Raw genomic sequence first — 19,117 nt, 5'->3', positions numbered from 1 at the left:
AATTGGAGCTATCTTTTTCCTTCCTCGCTTCAGGGATTGGGGGAAACATTTAACAGCTTGGAATCTTTATTTTAGAATTTTCTTTAAAACGAAGCAAGGAATCTCCATGAGGAAATTCAGGGTAGACTAAAAAAAATTAAAAGTGGAACTCAAAGCCCGCAAGTAGTTGAGACTGGCAGCACATGTTTGACAGAAAGTTACACAAGTACGTGCGAGGGAAAATGGAGTAGAAGGAGATGCTTTTAGGATGAAAAGGGCGGCTGTATACACACGCGAAGCATTAGCGCCAGCGTTGAAATGTTGGGCCGAATGGACTTTGTGTTGTAACCACTTAGAATCACAGAATCCCGCCCGCACAAAAGGAGGCCATTCGGCCCGTCAAGTCTGCACTATCTCTCCGTCACAGCATCTTACCTGGTCCAATCCTCTTAATGCCACATATTTACCTCGCTATCACCTCCTAACCTACACATCTTGGGATACTGAGGGGCAATTCAGCATGGTCAATCCACCTAACATACACATCTTTGCACTATGTAATTTATAAAACCTACCACTGGAAAAATAAGCTTGACATAAAACATCACAAGCAGTCTCAGTAGACACCTTTTAGTCATTTGCGTCGAGTGATTACATAACTTAGAAAGTAAGGAGTATTTGTTAAAATAAGTACGCACAGTCATTATTTTCTGATGGCAAGGGCAGTGGATTTTTGCAAGTGCCTGGCTGTGTTATTTGAACCATTTAGGATTAGTATTGGCCTCCAGTTATGGCCAGTGTTACTCAAAAGCATTGCTCTCAAATGCACAGCTATTAAAGGTCCACAATTTTCCTGAAAGGTGTACAGTTTTAAAGTTGGGGGCGGGGGAGCAAACCTACAAAAGGGTTTATTATCCGGTTGAGATGAAAAACTCAGAAATTAACAGGTTACTTTATGGGTGCCAATAAAAACTATTGGGCATTTTTACCTTATACTAAATTGATACAGTGGAAATCGATAATCCCATAGTATCCCTACAGTGCAGAAGGAAGCCATTCAGCCCATTGAGTATAATATCTAAGTATAGCCTTCAAAGGATGTTGCCTCATGAAGCAACGTCAGTGTTTCACCTTAAGGTTTCTTGGATTTTCACTAATTAACAGAACTCAGGAATGTTTTATATAAAAAAAAACCAAACCAATCCTTTATAGCTGCAATGTGCTCAGAGTAGACCAAGAAACAGGAGAAAATCTCCTGGAGATATCCTCAGAACCTTCTCTCTCGGATGTTAATGAATTTGACACAAATTCATGGGTAGATAATGAAGTTAAGTGCCTCCATTGCAACTCAAGATTCAACTTCTTGCCTTGGCTGTTCCGAGTTTTGTTTCTTACACTGAAATAGTTGTATAAAGCATCGTGTGGGATGGAAAACAGAATCCAGCTATACAGCAGGAATAGGTACTTGGGTCAGTCAGATAACAACACTTTGCAAGAGTTGTTTCTGTAAAGAAGGTTTCATTCCCAACGTAAGTTCTGCCCAGTTCTTAAAGGCAATGTAAAAGGGAAAATTATTTTCATCCTGAATACATCCAAGAGTCAATACATTTACAGTGCATCATTTCACAAGATTAAAATTTTTTGCCATTGAAGAATTAGCGAGATATGGTAAAAACGAACACCTCCACACGCCCAAGTCTGGAAAGAAAAGTTCTGGTTCTTACAAACTAGCCACTTTTACCACTTGTCCGTTTTTCGATTTTAACCCTCCTTCAACTCCTCACTTCTGTTCCTCTAGCCCCTTCAGTAACTTATGAAATCGCCATACACGGCAACGAAGCTGTAGGGTTTCATCTCCGTTGTCTTATACTTTGGATTCAACCAACAAATATCAATTGGAAATAGAATCCAATTAGCATGTGCACTTGTATCAGCAAATAGTATGAATACTTTCCTCCCTGTTAGGGAATTAGTGAAATATTCGCCAAAAAAAGTCATTTCTGAGATTCTTTCAGACACCACCCCTCACCCCCAAACACACACACCAGTCAAAATTGCAATTGCAGGAAAGATTCATTGTATTGAATACGTTTGCCAAATTGTTTTTTTCCTTCACCCGATTTCCTCCTGCTTTCTTTTTCCAGATCATTGCCTGCATTTATTTTTTTCCCCCATTTTTACAGTGCTTACTGACGTTCATTCCTTTCCCCGGTTCCCTATTCCACTTCTGCAGTTGGTGGTCCCACCTGTTGCGCAGTTTAGCAATAGTTCATCAAAGGACAGCTCAGCAACTCCTACCGTGCCCTCCATTAAAATGAGGTATCATCTAAAACCGGTTAGTGGTTTGGAAGACACGAGATTTAAGAGACTGGGCAAAAAAATGGCATGGGGTTGGATGAAATTGAAACTTGGTTCGATCAGCAAGTTGTGATCAGGAATGCACCAGTCTGAAGGGAGGTTCGAAACGTATCCAACAATAAATTTCAAAAGGGAATCACAAGGGGTACAAGCAGGGAATTGGACTAATTATGAACTGTCCAAGAAGCATACATGATGGGTTGAATGGCCTTGTCTTGTGCTGAGTTTCTACTTATTTAGTAACTACAAACTAAAAAAAACTTGAGAGTGCTGTTTTGGAATATGGATAGCATCCTTGCCTCAGATTAATAAAGCTGAGAGATGGAATACAAATACAGGATCCAAGATAACACTTCAGTATAGTACCGAAAGAATACTGTTCCCAAAGAAACCATCTTCTAAATAGTTTAACTGAGCTAATTTACCTATTCAGTTCAATTGCAAAGATACTATGTCACTTTTTAAAGGACCTCAGGGTTTCTCGGTGTCCTAGCCAATCCAGAAAGAAGCCTCACAACACCAAGTTAAAGTCCAACAGGTTTATTTGGTAGCAAAGCCACTAGCTTTTGGAGTGTTGCCCCTTCACTAGCTCCAAAAGCTGGTGGCTTGTGCTACCAAATAAACCTGTTGGACTTTAACCTGGTGCTGTGACACTTCTTACTGTGTTTACCCCAGTCCAACACTGGCATCTCTACGTCCTAGCCAATCACCAGGAAAAAAAAGTAAATAGTTCTTCATGCATTTTTCAAAATTATTTGTTCATGGGATGTGGGTGTCATTGGCTGGGCCAAAATTTATTGCCTACCTCTGAGGGTATTTAAGAGTCAACCACATTGCTGTGGTTGTCACATGTAGGCCAGACGGGGTACGTTGGCAGATTTCCATCCCTAAAGGACGTTAGTGAACCAGATTGGTTTTTATGAAAATCGACAATGGTTTCATGGTCAACAGCAGACTTTTAATTCTAGATTTTTATTGCATTCAAATTTCACCATGATGGGATCCGAACCCAGAGCATTACCCTGAGTTGCTGGGTTACCAGTTCAGTGACAAAAGCACTTCGCTATCACCTAACCCTAGATATTACTGCTGTTTGTGTGATCTTGCTGTGCATCATTTCAACCACATTTGCCTACACAACAGGGTCTGCAGTTCAATGGGTAAAGCACCTATGGATACTTCCCAGGCACAGTGCTATTCTACAATACATGTTATTTTAGCATTAGAATTGACTTTCATAAAAGAAATGTAAAATTTATTTGAATATATTCGACCATGTAATCCAGACAGTCGAGAAACTAGAAGCCACCAATGACAACTCATGAAAATATTTTTGTGCAAGGGACTAAGGTATAGTAAAGTATTACAAAAAAAGGAAGACAGCACAAACCACCTATGATTGTACAAAATGTCAACAGTCATCTAAAGAATGGTGAAGACAAATTGCCTGCAAAACAAAATAACTGAAAGATAGGCAGCCATTTTTTTAAAAATGATATGGAACTCATACTTGGTTTAAAATAAACAAAGTACTTAAGAAGGGAACCTGTCTAGACCAACAAAGAAATCTACCCTGTCCTCTACACCAGCATCACAGAATATTGTAAAACATATTCGCTCTTACTGAACTTGTGCTTTCACTGCCTGCGGGAATGAAATTGTTAAATGGGCAGATTTTTGTGAAGATTGTTCTGACATCACCAACTTAAAGCACATGGCAGTTCTGGGGGAGAAAGGTGAATGGGCTTAGCATAATTCACAGATAGCATGGATCCCCCTCCCTATCTGCGCTTGGAATCCATTTACTCCTGAAATTGTTCTCCCTTGTAAATTGAACATAAAAGTGACACACAGCACAATGTGACAAGTACACTAAAAAAGGGAATACTAAGTTTATGCAAACAAATATGTAGATATCAGAATCACATATTCGCATGTTCAAGAACCTGAGGAAGAGGTGTACTTCAACATTTGTTTATGGGGTCTCAGTTCCATTTCGGAAAAAAAACACATATTTCCAGATGAAACAATGTGTGTTTTTGAGTAAGGGGCTGAAACTTGCACTCAAAGTTATCTACAGGGCTGGATTTAAAGAGTATATAAATATTTTCCCTGGCACTGTGCAATTCTTTCACTAAATTGTACAAAGGCAACAGAAAACAAGATAACACAGTTCATTCCCAAACTTTCCCTCAGATTTTGCTCTAGGCTATCTATCTAAACAAAAGCACCCAAAACAAAAGATGTTTAAATTGATCTTTTAGGGGGAGCAATTTAGCTAAATTATACTTTTCTTTTAATTCACTTTTTAAGAAATGTGAAAGTTCAGAGTTTCACTCAGAGAATCAAAGCAGGATGATACAGATGTCACCAAAGAATGCATCTTGTATCTCAGCGTACAGGAACCATGGGAATGCGTTTACATCATTAACAGCACACTTCGCTAATCAAAACAGTGAGAGAAAAAATACGTTCAGATTGTGTAGTCCATGCAAACAAAAAAGTATTTGAATCAGTTCCACTGTCCATGTTAGATGGAACTGCATTACTGGCTTTATGCTGATTAGTTACAGAAAGGTGTACAGGCTAATGCTTGGAATTATCCCGTTTACTGCACGGTGGAAGCTATGTCACAAACTTCTAGAGAAGTGTTTTGGAATTTGTTTGAAAAACGCTTTCACTCCTCAGGCTAAAAAAAAATTACCCTGGAAAGCCAGTGGGGCTTTCAGTAGACAAGAATCAGTCAGGCACATGGGGAGAGGAAGAAAATTGTAAAATGTTTCTGTAGCCCCACTTGTAAGGGAGGGCAAGCTGGTAGTGGCGCAGGTTACACTTGACCTGAACATTGACTGAATGTCTGGAAACATTTCAGAAAACGAGAGTGGAGAAAGTAAAGTCCAGTACCTAAAGATAAGGAAGTTTTTTTCCCCCTTGTCGTGCGTGGGGGCGGATTTAAGTGACTGGGATTCCATCAGGAGGCTGATTCATGCGCACATCAGTTCTATTTCTGGTACTCTGAACTTCAAAGGAGGGGGGGCGGGTGGAGAGGTCGGTGGCACTGCAGAGAAAGCAGCTATCCACATGCCCCTCAGCTGCTGTGGTGCCCTATCGCAACGGGGCGATCGAAGGCTGTGCGGATAAATTCCAGGAAACATAAGAGACACCCCCCTCCCGTAACCTCATGTGAATGACTAGTGCCAAGTGCCCACACACTGGAGAGATTATAAAAATATCACTTGTGCTGGAATTCTCACACAGGCAGGTCTTAAAACAAAATCAACTCTTCCAAAACTTTTTTTTTAAACAAAAAGAGCAACAGATTTATCTCACAAGAAATAATTTACAAATAAAAAGCTCTTGGGTCTCTCCGGTGAGAAATCTTATTTAAAACTGAAGTGACAGTGATGAGTTTATAACCGCGCTTTAAACTCAAATGTCCTTTCCTAAATGGCTTGCAGCCATGGAGCAGGGGAAAGGCGGACACAAAAATCCTTATGTGGCGACTAAGGAGACCTCCACTTTAGGGCTGTGCACCCTTTGTTGAAAAAAGGGCTGCATTAACAGCGCAAGGAGTGGGAAAGAACGTGAAGAGTTTGGGAATACCCACTCCCCCCTCCCCCCCTCCGAAGAACCAAAAATACCAGCACTCCGAAGTAAAGGACATGCAACTCGCGACTTTATACAAAAAAAGTGGAATTTTATTTAAAAAGGGGGCAAAAATATGCCAAATATAGAAACAATTCTATCGTTCTATAAAGAATTGCGATCGCATATGAATCTTCGAACAAACCCAGGCTGAACACAAGAGTTCAAAATAAAAGCACTTGGTGCTCATATCAAAACGGATATCTGCGGACAGTTTTAAACACACTTTTCTGCGTGTTATTTGCAAAGTTTGGAGAATTAGACGGTCTGGGGCAGTTCGAAACACGAGAGAAAAAAAAACGATGTGTCTCAACTTAAAGAAGGTTTCGTGAGTGTGTAAAATTAGAAACGAACTTCGGCTTCAGACACAGATCTTAGAAAGATCACTGTCGCTGCAAGCTCCCTGCAGTCATGGCAAAGAAAAAGAAGTCATGTGCTCTACATTAGATTCCGAAAGTGTGTGGGGGGGTGGGGACACGTTTCACATCTGTATCCATGGCTATCTGTGAATATGCAGTCAGCGCTGCGACTTCTACATCACCTCAGTGGGGAGGGGAACAATATATGTTTTATTTTCCAGAATCGAATGGTGTGGGTGTGTGTTTGTGAGGGAAAAGTTCCAGTGAACCAACCATAAGTTATTTTCAAGTCCGACTCATGGTTTCGGAAATCCATTGGTAAGTAGCACAGAAGGACAAAAAAAATTCTCAAGTAGGATTTTTGTTTTAAATACAAATATATAATTAAAACTTTTTTTACAAATGCTATTTACAGGTTTTATTACACCTTGGAAAGTTATCCTAATGCAACCGTTAAGTAAAACCAATTTTCCTTTTTTAAAAAAAGACATTAAAAACACATAAAGGAAAAGTCCCGTGTTAAATTGTGTCCCCTTTCTCTCACACACATTCCGTCCCTCCTTCCCTCTCACACAAAAGGAAAAGTCCCGCGTTAACTTCTCTTCCCTCTCTCCTTCCTTCCCTCTCCCAAAAAAAGGGAAAGGTCCCGTGTTAGCTTGTGTTCTGTTCTCTACCACATTCTCTCCGTCTTTCTCCCTCTCTCACAAAAGGAAAATCTCCCCGTGTTAACTTGTCCCCTTTCCTTCCCCCATCCCTCACGCTTTCTCCTTGCCTCACACAAAAAGGAAAAGTTATCTTGTGTCCCGTTCTCTCTGTCACACTCTCCCCTTCTTTCTCCCACACTCTCTCAGGAAAAAGTCCCGTGTTAAGCTGTGTCCCATCTGCGAGCGGGCGCTCTTCAGTCTTTCCGTTTCTCACACTGTCTCTCCCTCCTTGCCTCTCACACAGAAAAGTCCCGTGTTGTTCCCGTTCTGTCACTCTTCCTCCTTCCCTCTCTCAGAAAAGGAAAGGTGTTGTGTTAAGCTGTGTCCCCTTCTGTCTTTCCCTCTCACACAAAAAGGAAAAGTCCTGTGTTGTGTCCCGTTCTGTCACACGCTTCCCTTTCTTCTCTCTCGCATTCTCTTCCTCCTTCCCTCTCTCAAAGCGTTGTGTTGAACTGTGTTCCCTTCTGTCTTTCTCACTTCTCCCTCAGTAAAGGAAAAGTATTTTGTTAAGTTGTGTCTCCTTCTCAATCTTTCCCTCTCTCACAATCTTTCCTTCCCTTTCTCACACTCTCCCTCCTTCCCTCTCTTAGGGAAGGAAAAGGTGTGTTAAGATGTGACTCCTTCTGTCTCTACCTCTCTCACAGTCTTTCCCTCCCTTTCTCATACACACACACACTCCCTCCTTCCCTCTCTCAGGAAAGGAAAAGTCTTGTGTTAAGATGTGACTCCTTCTGTCTCTACCTCTCAGTCTTTTCCCTCCCTTTCTCATACACACACATTCCCTCCTTCCCTCTCTCAGGAAAGGAAAAGTCTTGTGTTAAACTGTGTCCCCTTCTTTCAGTCTTTTCCCCCCTTCTCTCTCTTTCACACACACACACATACACACTCTCTCTCTTTCCCCACCCCAGCCCAGTCCCCCTCCCCGTCTCTCACACGGTGGTCTCCCCGTGCTTGCTGTTGGTCAGCCTGGTGTAGAACTTGCGCCACGAGTGCAGCGTCTTGCCCGACCAGATCCAGAAGCCGGAGGTGATGCCCACGATCAGGGTCATGAGGTACTTGATCATGTAGACGGTGAAGTCGGGCCGCATGCGGGGCTGGTAGCGGAGCGGGCAGGGGATGGCGAAGGCCTTGCAGGTCTGGCTGACCCAGCTGCGCTCCCACTGCTCGCGGAAGGCCTGCTCGTAGAAGTAGCAGGCGATGACGATGGTGGCGGGCACGGTGTAGAGCACGCTGAAGACGCCGATGCGCACCATCAGCTTCTCCAGCTTCTCGGTCTTGGTGCCGTCGTGCTTCATGATGGTGCGGATGCGGAAGAGGGAGACGAAGCCGGCCAGCAGGAAGGAGGTGCCGATGAAGAGGTAGACGAAGAGCGGCGCCAGCACGAAGCCGCGCAGCGGCTCCAGCCGGTTGAGGCCCACGAAGCAGACGCCGCTGAGCAGGTCGCCGTCGATCTGGCCCAGCGCCAGGATGGTGATGGTCTTGACGGCGGGCACGGCCCAGGCGGCCAGGTGGAAGTACTGCGAGTTGGCCTCGATGGCCTCGTGGCCCCACTTCATGCCGGCGGCCAGGAACCAGGTGAGGGAGAGGATGACCCACCAGATGGAGCTGGCCATGCCGAAGAAGTAGAGCATCATGAAGAGGATGGTGCAGCCCTCCTTCTTGGTGCCCTGCACCACCGTGCGGTAGGCGTCCTCGGCGAAGCGCTCGTTGCAGACGGCGCGGTCGCCCAGCGCGAAGCCCGCCATGTAGGCCACGGCCACCATGGTGTAGCAGCCCGACAGGAAGATGATGGGCCGCTCGGGGTAGCGGAAGCGCTGCATGTCCACCAGGTAGGTGGTGACGGTGAAGAGGGTGGAGGCGCAGCACAGCGCCGACCACACCAGGATCCAGAGGCGGGCGAAGCGGATCTCCTCCCGCCCGAAGAACATGTAGCCGTTGCCGCGGCTCGGCTCGCAGGGGGCGGCGCACTCGCGCTCGCCCAGGAAGCGGTAGTTGAGGTAGGAGGGCACCCGCAGCGCCCGCGGGCAGTGGAAGGGCCGCTCGGCGTCGCCCGGCTGGCGGGCGGGGGGCCCGCGCGAGGTGCCGGCCCCGTCCGCGCCCTCCCCCGGCTGCTGGTGGTCGCCGCCGCCGGCGGCCTCCCCCGTGGGCGCCCCCTCCGTTGGCGGACTGCCCTCCTCCGAGTGGTTCTGGCCCACGCACAGCTGCTCGGCGCCGTGCACCGGGAAGTGCTCGCAGCGCAGCCGCTCGGGCCACTGGAAGCCGAACTTGTTCATCAGCGCCTCGCAGCCCTGGCGGGCCCGCTCGCAGATGGAGCGGCACGGCGGGATGGCCTGCTCCAGCACCGTGCACACCGGCGCGTACATGGAGCACAGGAAGAACTTGAGCTCGGGCGAGCACTGCACCTTGACCAGCGGGTAGAACTGGTGCACCTCCAGCCCCGCGTCCTCCTGGTTGGTGTGGCCCAGCAGGTTGGGCATGATGGTCTGGTTGTACGCGATGTCCGTGCACAGCGGGATGGAGATGGGCTGGCAGAAGCCGTGGTCCGGGATGGAGATGCCCCTCTCCCCCTGGAACTGCCCCCGCACCCTGACCGAGTCCCAGCACAGCAGCCAGGGGGCCAGCAGCAGCCCGCCCAGAAACACCTTCACCCGCATCCTGCTGCACTACAGAAAGAGGCTATGTAAAAAGTTCTGGCTTACGAAGATAGCCTGGGCACCACGAAAGTCCTTCCTTGCAAAGGTTGGGCAGTCACAAAGTCCTTCCTTGCGAAGACTGGGGAGTTAAAAAGTCTTTCCTTGCGAAGACTGGATAGTAAAGTCCTTGCTTGCGAAGACTGAACAATAAAAATGTCCTTCCTTGCAAAGACTGTATAGTAAAAAATGTCCTTCCTTTGCGAAGATTGTAAAGTCCTTCCTTGCGAAAATTGTACACTAAAGTCCTTGCTCGCGAAGATTGTACGGTAAAAATGTCCTTCTTTGCGAAGATTGTATAGCAAAAATGTCCTTGCGTGCGAAAATTGTCTGGACAGTTTTTTTTAAAAAGTCCGAAGATTGGACAATAAAAAAATGCCCTTCCTTTGCGAAAATTAGGCAGCAATAAAGTCCTCGCTTGCGAAGATTATACGGTTTTAAAAGAAGTCCTTTCCTTGCGAAGATTGTCTGCACCGTCAGAAAGTCCCTGCGTGTGAAGGTTGGGCACTCAGAAAGTCCTCCCTTGTGGAGACTGAACAGTAAAAATGTTCTTGCTTGCGAAGATTGGACAGCAAAAAAAAAAGTCCTTCCGAAGATTGTCTGGACAGTTATAAAGTCCCTTGCTTGCGAAGATTGTTCGGGCACTCAATCAATTAAACCTCCAACATTTGGGAGCTGAAGGAGAAACTTCCAAAAGGGGGTTGTATATGGGGGGGGGACGAGGGGCGGGGAAAGGAGGGGGGGGGACTTAAACTGGGGAAGGAGGAGAGGGGGGCAAAATAAAAATAAAATTAAAAAAAAAGCAGCCTCGCAAGCTCCCGTTCCGCAGACCCAACTCACTCGCTGCGCCCCCGTTAAACGACTGTCTGACTTTTTCTTTGTGCAACTAACATCATCTCAATTACACTGTTTCAAGGGACCCCCGCTCTGGGAGGGGGAGGGGGAAGAAGAGAGGGGGGGAGAGGCTTGAAACGGACCCCCCTCCTCCCCTCCCTCTACAGAGGCAGCCAATCAGGTTAAGAAATTGACGACCAGCCCTCAGGGCAGGATTGGCCCAACCGCAACACAATGATCTCAGTAATGAGATGCCAAACTCCGGCGCTCTCATCACTTAAAGCGGCAGCGTGCTGTGGGGAAGTGTACTGGAGGAGTCAGCCCCACAACACAAGCCAGCTATCCACCTCCACCCCCCCAACTCCTTCCCTCACTGCTGCCCCTTCTCTATCAGGACTCCCGCTACGGCCAGCTCCCTCCAAAATAAACCATGTTGGGCAGCCTTTTAAACAGAGCAATCTGCGCCTTTGCAGCGATTCCCAACCCAGTATCCATGATTTTTTTTTGAAAATATCAATCCCTGAATTGCTGTCTTTTGAAAATCCCGGAATCGACGGTTTTTCAAAAACTTTTTTTATTCTCTCCCCTCTTCCTCTCTCCCCATGGCAGGGGAAGCGATCTTTGGGGAGGCACCTTCTTCGATAAATAGGCTGTTCTCTCTCTCTTAACTGGATTCGAGATATTAAAAGGCTGGACTCCCTCTGTTTCTCTCTCTACGGGTGCTGCCGGAAAGCTGCTGAGTTTTGCCAGCACTTTAACATCTTTCCGTTTTTTTAAAAAAAAGCATTTCTCCGGTAGAGGCAAAGTCTCCCTCCTTCCCCCAATTTTGTGGTTGTGATATTTCTTAGGAACGCATTGCAGAGCCCGCCCGCAGTTGGCACGCAGCGACATGGGACATCGTGTCAGAGCGCCCGGGAAAAAGGACAGGACGTGAACTCACCTGATACCGACCTTCAAAAAAAAATTAAGGAAGGGTTCAAAAGGTTAAGTACAAGTAGAGATATTTCCACTTGGGGAAGGGAGTACAACAAGGAAGGGCCATCAATGACAGAGAGATAGCCACTCATAAATTCAATAGAGGAATTCAGAACAAAGTTCTTTATTCTGCGATTGTGAGACACACTACTAGATGGAGTGGTTGAGGCGATAAACATACGTTCATTTAAGGGGAAAAGCGCGTTGGGGAAAACAGGGGAATGATGATAGGATGAGATGGATTAAGGTGGGAGGAAACTCGTGTGGAGTACAGCATTAACCCATGATGTATCCCAGTGGCACAAAACTAGCAATTTGATTCCATCCAGTGCCGTTTCATCCTGCTGAATCCCAGTTTAAAAAAATGTATGCAGTGAATCAATTTGTAAAGTGGTGTTATTTTTACAAAACTGTTTCCAATATCGGCTAACGCGTGTTTTTTTTTAAAAACGAACGCTGCGATATATTTTAGTCTGGGAAGCGGAATAACATGTGGGAGCTTCAGTCAGTTCCTCAGGATGGCTCAGTCTCCGTGTTAAACCGCCGCAAGCCCATCGGAATGTTTAGATAGGACTTCAAGCGCAGGAACTGCAACCTATAAATCTAAGCACGTTACTTGTGTGCATCTGATTTATATCAAGCATGTGCATGCTTTGGGGCCTGGAATTTCTTTTTTCGCACTTGAGGTATTCCCGATTAGCAGATTGCTTTGAATACGTTTAAAGTTGTCTGGACTCATTCGAAGCACAAGGGCCATTGGAAGTGCGCTGGGGAGGTTCCTCCGCGACAGAGATCACCGACTCAAATAAAGACAGTAAAGCGGCGAGAGCAGAACAGATTTGTCCTGACAAATGAGGGCAGCTCCTGTTCCGATTGCCATACCCTCAGTAAAAGCTTTGGCAGAAACCTCATTGACACGCGTCTGCAACCGCACCACTGACAAAGTTATAGTGGTCATGATGTGGAGATGCCGGCGTTGCACTGGGGTAAACACAACAAGAAGTCACACAACACTAGGATAAAGTCCAACAGGTTTATTTGGTAGCAAAAGCCACTAGATTTCGGCACTCTGCCCCTTCATCAGGTGAGCTCGACTCATCTGACGAAGAGGCAGAGCCCCGAAATCTAGTGGCGTTTGCTACCAAATAAACCTGTTGGACTTTAACCCGGTGTTGTATAAAGTTATACTGGTACAGCGGGAATGGAAAATGTTGTCCCAAGCATTTTGGGCACGACAGTTTGTCAGAATTCCTCTCATTCCAGATCCAAAAGCTGAATATATCATTCTTTCACAGGCACTGACTGGTCTTCTGTGACTTTCTCTCATTTCCTGTTTTTACTTCAGACTTGCAAAGATCTGGTTATTTCTTTCCTTTCCCTCATTGCCCCGCCTTATATTAAGTTGACCTTTCTCTGCACCCTAGTTACGACTTGGTATCATTACATTCTGCACCCTTTCCTTCTCTACGCCCTGTATAAACGCTATGTTTTGTCTGTAAAGTGGCAAGAAACAATACTTTTCACTGTATCCTAATATGAGACAATAATAAATCAAATGTTCAGGTTGAGCACTTTGCGATCTTTTTCAAAGCCTAGTGGTTTGTGCAAGAAAGGGTGACAACATAACCCCTCCCCATTTCTATTTCAACTTTTGACTAGAGATCTTGGCAGACAGTCTAAAATTCTTGACTCTCCTTCCAAATATCCTGACCTCTGCAAGCACTGGAGTGAAGGTTTCTCCAAAGTTTCAAGGCCATGGTCCCCTGGAAACCTTTCCTCGTTTGAATTTAAAACAATAGTTCAAAAGTGCAATTTTTTAAAACTTTCTCTTGCTTCACAATTGATATATTTTTAATCTAAAACATATTGTGAAAAAGTTGCATTTGGAGTTCATCCATATTCAACAGACCTAACAAAGCCATCTTTTTCACAGAAGCTTCCTGTGCAGTTATTCTAATCTAACTCCTTCAGAACTGGGCTCTTCTCCTGGCCCTGATTTTTTTTTGTCCAAAAGATGTGCTGGTTAGGTGCATTGGTCACGCTAAGTTCTCCCTCGGTGTACACAAGCAGGCTCCAGAGTGTGGCGACTCGGGGATTTTCACAGTAACTTCATTGCAGTGTTAATATAAGCCTACTTGTGAACTAATAAATAAACTTTGAGTCAGCGGGCCTGGATGTAGAATCAAAGTGCACTTCCCAGAACAAGATTTCATGTTGGCTGGCAAATTAACATTGCGTGTTGGGAAAATCTTGCCACTGCCAGGGCAGGCAGGAGTCGAGAGCAGCAAAGGTGCGAGTTGGCAATTCTATTGGGCTTCCTCAGTGGGATAGCTGTGGCAGCGCTGTCTCAGGGATGTGCAGCCCTGTAAAACAAAATTGTGATGGAAAAGCGTATCATTCAAACACAAACCTTAGTCCTCGGACAACGGTTTCCATCTTATTTCAGCCCGGACAGTTCATTCCACCCTGGATCGAGATTGAAGCTAAAATGTAAAGACCACCTGGTGAATTGGTCCACCCGCCAACTGCGAGAGCTGATGTGTCACGTAAAATTGAGTTCAGCTGGCCCCTTGATGGGCTAAATTGCCTGCTTGAGTGTTGGCGGGCACCATTCCAGCTTTCAAGGGTGCCAACCAACCAAAATATTGTACAAGTGTGCAATGAGGTTGACACATGTGCCCAACATATTTTCACGCGACTTCATGTACTTGCCTGTTGGGCATGAGCATCGTGGAATTCCAGTCCTGAGGAATGTCATTCAGCCCATAGAGCCTGGTCTTTCTCTGATGGAGGGTCAGTTAGACTCAGATGTTGGCTCTATTCTCTCTCCACCGATGCTGTCAGACCTGCTGAGATTTTCCAGCATTGTCTGTTTTTGTTTCAGATTCCAGCACCTGCCGTATTTTGCTTTTATGAGAATTAAGATATAAACCATCCATCATCTATCTTTTAGCCTCTTCTAATCTTTAATAATGATGCCTAACAAAATAGGCTGCCCCAATTCTCTTCTCCCTTCACAGCAAAACTTCACTCCTCACAGCAAAATTCTACTCCCTTGATTATCCATAGCTCACTAAAGGAATAGAGTTACAGAGGCTTACAGCATGGAAACAGACCCTTCAGCCCAACCTGTCCATGCCACCCAGCTTTTACCAACAAGCTAGTGCCAATTGCCTGCACTTGGCCCATATCCCTCTATACCCATCTTACCTATATAACTGTCTAAATGCTTTTTAAAAGACAAGATTGTATCTGCCTCTACTACTGCCTCTGGCAGCTTGTTCCAGATATCACCATCTGAGTGAAAAAAATTGCCCCTCAATTCACATAGAATCCTTACAGTACAGAAGGATGCCATGTGGCCTATCAAGTCTGCACTGACCACAATCTCACCCACGACCTATTCCCGTAACCCCACGTATTTACCGTACCAATCCCCTGACACTAGGATTGATTTAGCATAGCCAATCAACCTAACTAGCACATCTTTGGACTGTGGGAGGAAACCGGAGCACCCAGAGAAAACACACGCAGACACAGGGAGAATGTGCAGACTCTGCACAGACAGTGACCTAAACCGGGAGTCAAACCCAGGTCCTTGGCACTATAAGGCAGCAGTGCCAACCACTGCGCCACCTTTCCACTCAATTATTCCCCCAATTACACTAAGATACAATTTCTTTATTTCTTATTCCTTCAATGACAGGCACTCTTCCCTTAAAAAACCTTTGAGTTGAAAATACTTCTCCAATCTCAGCACCCAGTTTACAGAGATGCACGGCCTCCCTCCCTCTTTCTTGCCACTGGTCTTGGCTCCAATTCTTCCCAGACACCACTGTCAGTCTGAGCCTCATGATGATTCAGAGGAACTGTTGTGAGATTAGGTATTCCTGTCCACAGCTCGTGGTTCCGAGTCTGTTCTTCGAACAAAGCAGCGGCATCAGGCGAACACTGGATATTTAGACTAGCAGTGAGAACGGCACTGGGGAATCGAAGCAGCATTAATCCCCTGGCCAAATCCCTTGAAATGACAAATCAACTGCTGTGCAGAGCACACAATTCAATGGTTGACTTGCTACCACAAGGGGATAGGTGCACATATTCACAACTGTAATATGCCTGACTGCACTGCTACTTGCATTCAGTGACTGTGATCCAATTCAGTTCGTCTACAGCTAGCAGAGGGATTGCTGGATTCACCAAGTTTTTTTTTAATGTTAGTTCCAGAATATGGACATCCTGGATTGACCAGCATTTGTTGCCCATCCCAAGTTACCCTTGAGAAAGCAGTCCGCGTGGTGTAGCTACATCCACGTTGCTGTTTGGACAAGAGTTCCAGGATTTCGACACAGAGACAGTGATGGACTAAATATAGGAACAGAAGAACGCACAAATTAGGAGCAGGAGGTTATCTGGCCCCTGGAGCCTGCTTCAACATTCAGTAAGATCATAGCTGATCTGATTGGTGGCACAGTGGTTAGCACTCCTGCCTCACAGTGCCAGGGACCCGGGTTCAATTCTGGCCTCGGGTGACTGTGTGGCATTTCCAAATTCTCCCCGTGTGTGTGTGGGTTTCCTCTGGGTGCCTCCAGTTTCCTCCCACACTCCAAATGTGTGCGGGTTAGGTTGATTGGCCATGCTAAATTGACCTTAGTGTCGGAGGGCTAGCAGGTTAAAGAGTTACTGGGATAGAGCCTGGGTGGGATTGTTGTTCATGCAGGCTTAATGGGCTGAATGGCCTCCTTCTGCACTGTGATGATTCTATGATTGTGGCCTCAACTCCATGTTCTACCGATCCCCAATAACCTTTGTCAGTCAAAAATCTTACCAAGCTCTGTCTTAATAATATCCACTGACCTAGCCTTCCCTGTTCTCTGGGAATAGAATTCCAAAGATTCACAACCCTCTGAGGAAAGAAATTCTTCTATCTTAAATGGGAAACCCCTTATTTTCAAACTGTGTCCCCTAGTTTTAGTCTCTTCCACAAGGTGAAACATCATGTCAGCATCCACTTTGTCAAATCCTTTCAGGATCTTGTATGGTCCGATAAGATAAGCTCTCAATCTTCTAAACACCTATGGATAAATGCGCAGACTCTCCAACGTTTCCTCCTCGATAACCTCCTCATTCCAGACTAATACCCATTGAACATAAGAACATAAGAAATAGGAGCAGGAGTAGGCCATCTAGCCCTTCGAGCCTGCCCCGCCATTCAATAAGATCATGGCTGATCTGTTGTGGCTCAGTTCCACATTCCCGCCCTCTCCCCATAACCCTTAATCCCCTCGCTTATCAAAAACCCATCAACCCGCATCTTAAAAATAAGAGTTTAGAAGCTTGGAGTTTAGAAGAATGAGAAGTGATCTTATTCAAATGTTTAGTCAGGAATTCTCCAGTCTTGAACAGCCCACTACAGCTGCCAGCGAGAAGGAGAATTTGGCGCTCTGCCAGCTCTCCATTCACTGCAGCGGGACTGGAGAATCACAGGCGAGGTCAGAGAATTGCGGCTATAAGATCCTGTGGGGACCTGACAGGATGGATGCTGAGAGGATGTTTCTCTTTATGGGGGAATCTAGAACCAGGAGACACGAGGCAGCATTTTCCCATCCCACCCGCCACGGGAATTGTGATGGGTGGGATATGAACTATGCAAACATTTGTTGGCCTTGAGTGGGAATTTCCAGTCTTGGAGCAAGCGTGGATGGAGAATCCCACCATGGTTTTAAATGGGAGACATCTCATTTTTAAATGAAGGTAAGGAGATTGTTTTTTTCTCTCAGAGGGTCAGTTACTCTGTGGAATTCTCTTCCCCGGGGGGGAGTAGTGACTGGGTCATTGTGAATGTACAAGGCTAAGTTCAATATGTTTTTGAGCAGCAAGGGTATCAAGTGAAGTGGAGTGGAGTGCAGTTGAGTGGAGTGCATTGAGTGCAGTTGAGTGGAGTGCATTGAGTGCAGTGCAGTGGAGTGCAGTGGGGTGGAGTGCAGTGAAGTGGAGTGCAGTGGAGCAGAGTGCAGTGGAGTGGAGGGGGCGCAAACAAGAAAGTGGAACTGAGGTTACAGTCATATCAACCATGATCTTATCGAATGGGCAAGCAGGCCCAAGGGACTGAATGGCCTACTCCAGCTCCCAATTCCTATAACCTTGAATGATTTAAGTAAGTTGGCCAAAATTTCTTTTCCATGCAAAGGTTCTCCCATTATCCCCTCTAATTTTTTTTAGGGAACGTATTCTCTTTGCTGTGGTATTGCTCTAGCATTCTCTAATATCTTGGCCAACCAGCTATCATCTACTTGTGAACTTGTTCATCGAATGTTGGCAAGATATTTAATTACCGAGGATTCACTGTGAATGAGTTGGTCCAGTAAGCCATGGCAGCTCCACCTCTTGATTCATTTCAGTTCGTCCTCTGACCATAGCAAGAACAACTTTGTCTCACCCAATTCAATTAGCATATAGATCACAGACTGAAGCTCAACAATTTACAAAATGTAAATTGAACATCAAAAGTGTCTTCTTGTTGTAGAAGGTAATTTTTTTCCCTACTTATTACTGTGTCTGTAGATCTGTTAACTATTAAGGTTACTGAAGTTTTCAATTTATTTTCATCAATAAAACATTGTAACTCAAACTGCTCCAGCCCTACCTTGCCCTCTTCCTGCTGCACTGCTTCCTGCCACCAAATCCATAACATGGATAAAAGAAAAAGCCAATTATACTGGCCCCACTAAAATAATTGCAAAAAGGTATTTTTAAAGTGCATTGCGTGGATCACGCTTGGAATGTATTCTGCACCAAGGTGAAGATTTCACACATGAACTACATAATGCATTACAGATCACAAAATCCAGAGACTAGACCAAGTAGTGAGAGATGCACATGGTATGTACACAAAACTAAGCCAGTAGAATGGCTTCATGTTCTGCTCATGCTGCTCAGTGCATCACAGTAACACTATACTTTTGGGATAGGATTTCAGCAGATGTCAGTGCAACACCAGTCACAAAATATTGTACAATTGTGGTCTTACACTGTGCTGACAGCAGAGTCATAACAGTATGAAAGCTACATCTGGAGAGGTTTGTTTTATGTAGCACTATGATACCCATCAGAGATTGGATTGAATTCAGGTCAGAGTGAACTGGACAGAGTGTGATGCCCCAGTGTTTCAACAAAGAGGTTCCCTTGAGGAAGATCATTCCCAAAAGGTATGAAAGTATCTGCCCACATCAGTTTCTGGTTTTTGCTCTGAGCCTCCAGGAGGTTTGCATCAGGTGTTTCTGCTTGCCTGGATCTCTGGCTTTCAAAGGCTGGACAAACCCATTGGGAATAGACTGGCATTTATAAAACATAATGCGAGTCCACGCCATTTAACATGGAACCAATTGCTGTGTCTATAGTGCAAGTTCAAAACAAACTTTAATTTACAGTACAAGGTGGAATTGAGGCTCAGTTTCATTAAATGGCTAAATCAAAGCAAGCAGTTAGCCTGAAACCAAAATATTAGCGTCAACATGGTTTTAGAAGTGAATGGTTGGAATGATCTTTTTTTTCAATGTATTTTCACACCCAC

General features: G+C 45.4%; 1 protein-coding gene across 1 annotated transcript; it reads right to left on the bottom strand.

The window, feature by feature from the left end:
- Positions 1-5,996: 5,996 nt before the first annotated feature.
- LOC145359307 (frizzled-2-like) lies at positions 5,997-12,570 on the bottom strand. The gene is made up of 2 exons (XM_080213885.1): positions 7,679-12,570; positions 5,997-7,580 (listed from the first exon to the last, which is right to left on the bottom strand). The coding sequence occupies exon 1, from the start codon at positions 9,697-9,699 to the stop codon at positions 7,975-7,977; it is 1,725 nt and encodes a 574-aa protein (XP_080070011.1). The 5' UTR covers positions 9,700-12,570; the 3' UTR covers positions 5,997-7,580; positions 7,679-7,974.
- Between the last annotated feature and the right edge of the window lie 6,547 nt (positions 12,571-19,117).

This window comes from Carcharhinus amblyrhynchos, chromosome 27 (genome assembly GCF_965287045.1).
Source record: "Carcharhinus amblyrhynchos chromosome 27, sCarAmb.v2.hapA, whole genome shotgun sequence".
In the NCBI taxonomy this organism is placed as follows: domain Eukaryota; kingdom Metazoa; phylum Chordata; class Chondrichthyes; order Carcharhiniformes; family Carcharhinidae; genus Carcharhinus; species Carcharhinus amblyrhynchos.
This window is presented reverse-complemented; position numbering and strand designations above follow the sequence as displayed.